This window comes from Sphaeroforma arctica, assembly GCF_001186125.1.
Source record: "Sphaeroforma arctica JP610 unplaced genomic scaffold supercont1.1441, whole genome shotgun sequence".
In the NCBI taxonomy this organism is placed as follows: Eukaryota; class Ichthyosporea; order Ichthyophonida; genus Sphaeroforma; species Sphaeroforma arctica.
Genome location: NW_014039117.1, coordinates 3,187 through 4,677, shown reverse-complemented (window position 1 = coordinate 4,677; position 1,491 = coordinate 3,187). Strand labels below are relative to the sequence as shown.

Sequence of the window (1,491 nt, the reverse complement as noted above, 5' to 3'; positions counted from 1 at the left end):
ACACACACACACACACACACAACATACTATATATATATGTATACATACACACACACATATATATATATATATATACTACTACTATATATATATATATATATATATATATATATATATATATATATATATATATATATATATATATGTATATATATATATATATATATATATATGCGAATATATAAGAACACTGTTGGAAGGCGTGGTGAGACAAGCGGTCATTCATTGGTAACAACAGGGTGGATTCGGGAAGAGGGGATAACCAATCACGAATAGTTAGACAGCTCACAAAATTTCTGTCGAACTGCCATCCCAATGCTTGTCGTGCTCATGACAGCACTCATGGTCGGCTTTATCAAATGTTACAGTACGACCAGATACGTGGTAAGCATATAATACATCGACCCAAACTCACGCAGAGGTAACTTGTGCATGGCTATGCTTGCCCCATATGCGGTTACATTCCACAGCGGGCCTAAAAAACAGTGAGCATAGGGCTGCCATACGCAAACGGTGCCCCGTCATATCTACTCATATGGTCACACAGAAGTGGGTACAGGGGCACCATAGTTATCACGCAAGCAGTCATACTTACTTGTAGTTTATATATTCGTATGTACTTCTGAGACAAACTCATCATATGTACTAATGTGACAGAAATACTCTGCATACCACACACCCATTATATGTACTATTGAGAAAGAAGTACTCTGCATACCACACACCCATTAAATACACTACTAAGACAGGTACAATGTATACTACACACCCATTATATGTACCATTCAATACTTACCATACATCCGGCAGCTTCTCAGGCCTTCCATTTAAACCTCCGCCGGGCGTTTGCCTCTCCGCAAGCCACCAGCCCAACAAGTCGCTATCAACGTGGTGCAAACTGTGTCGTTGTGAAATGGGGTCAGACGGAAAGCGGGAAAACGGGACACCTATGTGTATACGATTGGTCTGTACGATTGGGTGAGATGGAGACAACAGGAGGGGAAGTGATGGAACTATATGCATGTTGAATGAATGAATAATAAATATGATTAATAAATAGGTGCATGTTAAATATATAGGAGCATGTTAGAGGCATACCGGACCCTTTCATCCATCGCAAGGCAATAGGAATCAATGATACATACATCAATAGAAGTCCATCCTCTCTCTCTATATATATATATATACATATAAGAATATGAATGTATATATAGCTGTATACCATATACAACCATAACTCACACACTAGCAGAACAGCTTGCCTCCAGATGGTATGTCACGTATGTTGCAGTGAATGGTTGAATAACGGCGCTCCAGACGATGGCGAGTTCTGCCAAACGCATACTCCCCAACAATATATAGACCATGTGCACAACAAAAAGTGTACTGACTACTCAGTCAATACGTATAGCTTATATGCATAAGTTCGTATGCTTAGCCCTTTGTGATGGCTAGTGCACCCACATAACAGCATTTTTAGCTAAGAGATAT

At 39.2% G+C, this 1,491-nt stretch overlaps 1 protein-coding gene across 1 annotated transcript in view; it reads right to left on the bottom strand.

Annotated features, from left to right (window-relative positions):
* Positions 1–411: 411 nt before the first annotated feature.
* The window catches only part of SARC_10918 (hypothetical protein), a gene marked incomplete at both ends in the record, with an annotated part of 3,166 nt that continues 2,086 nt past the window's right edge, over positions 412–1,491 (bottom strand). The window contains 2 exons of the mRNA XM_014295017.1: positions 412–475; positions 797–898. Coding sequence (XP_014150492.1) covers positions 412–475; positions 797–898 — 166 coding nt within the window. The remainder of the gene's footprint in view (positions 476–796; positions 899–1,491) is intronic.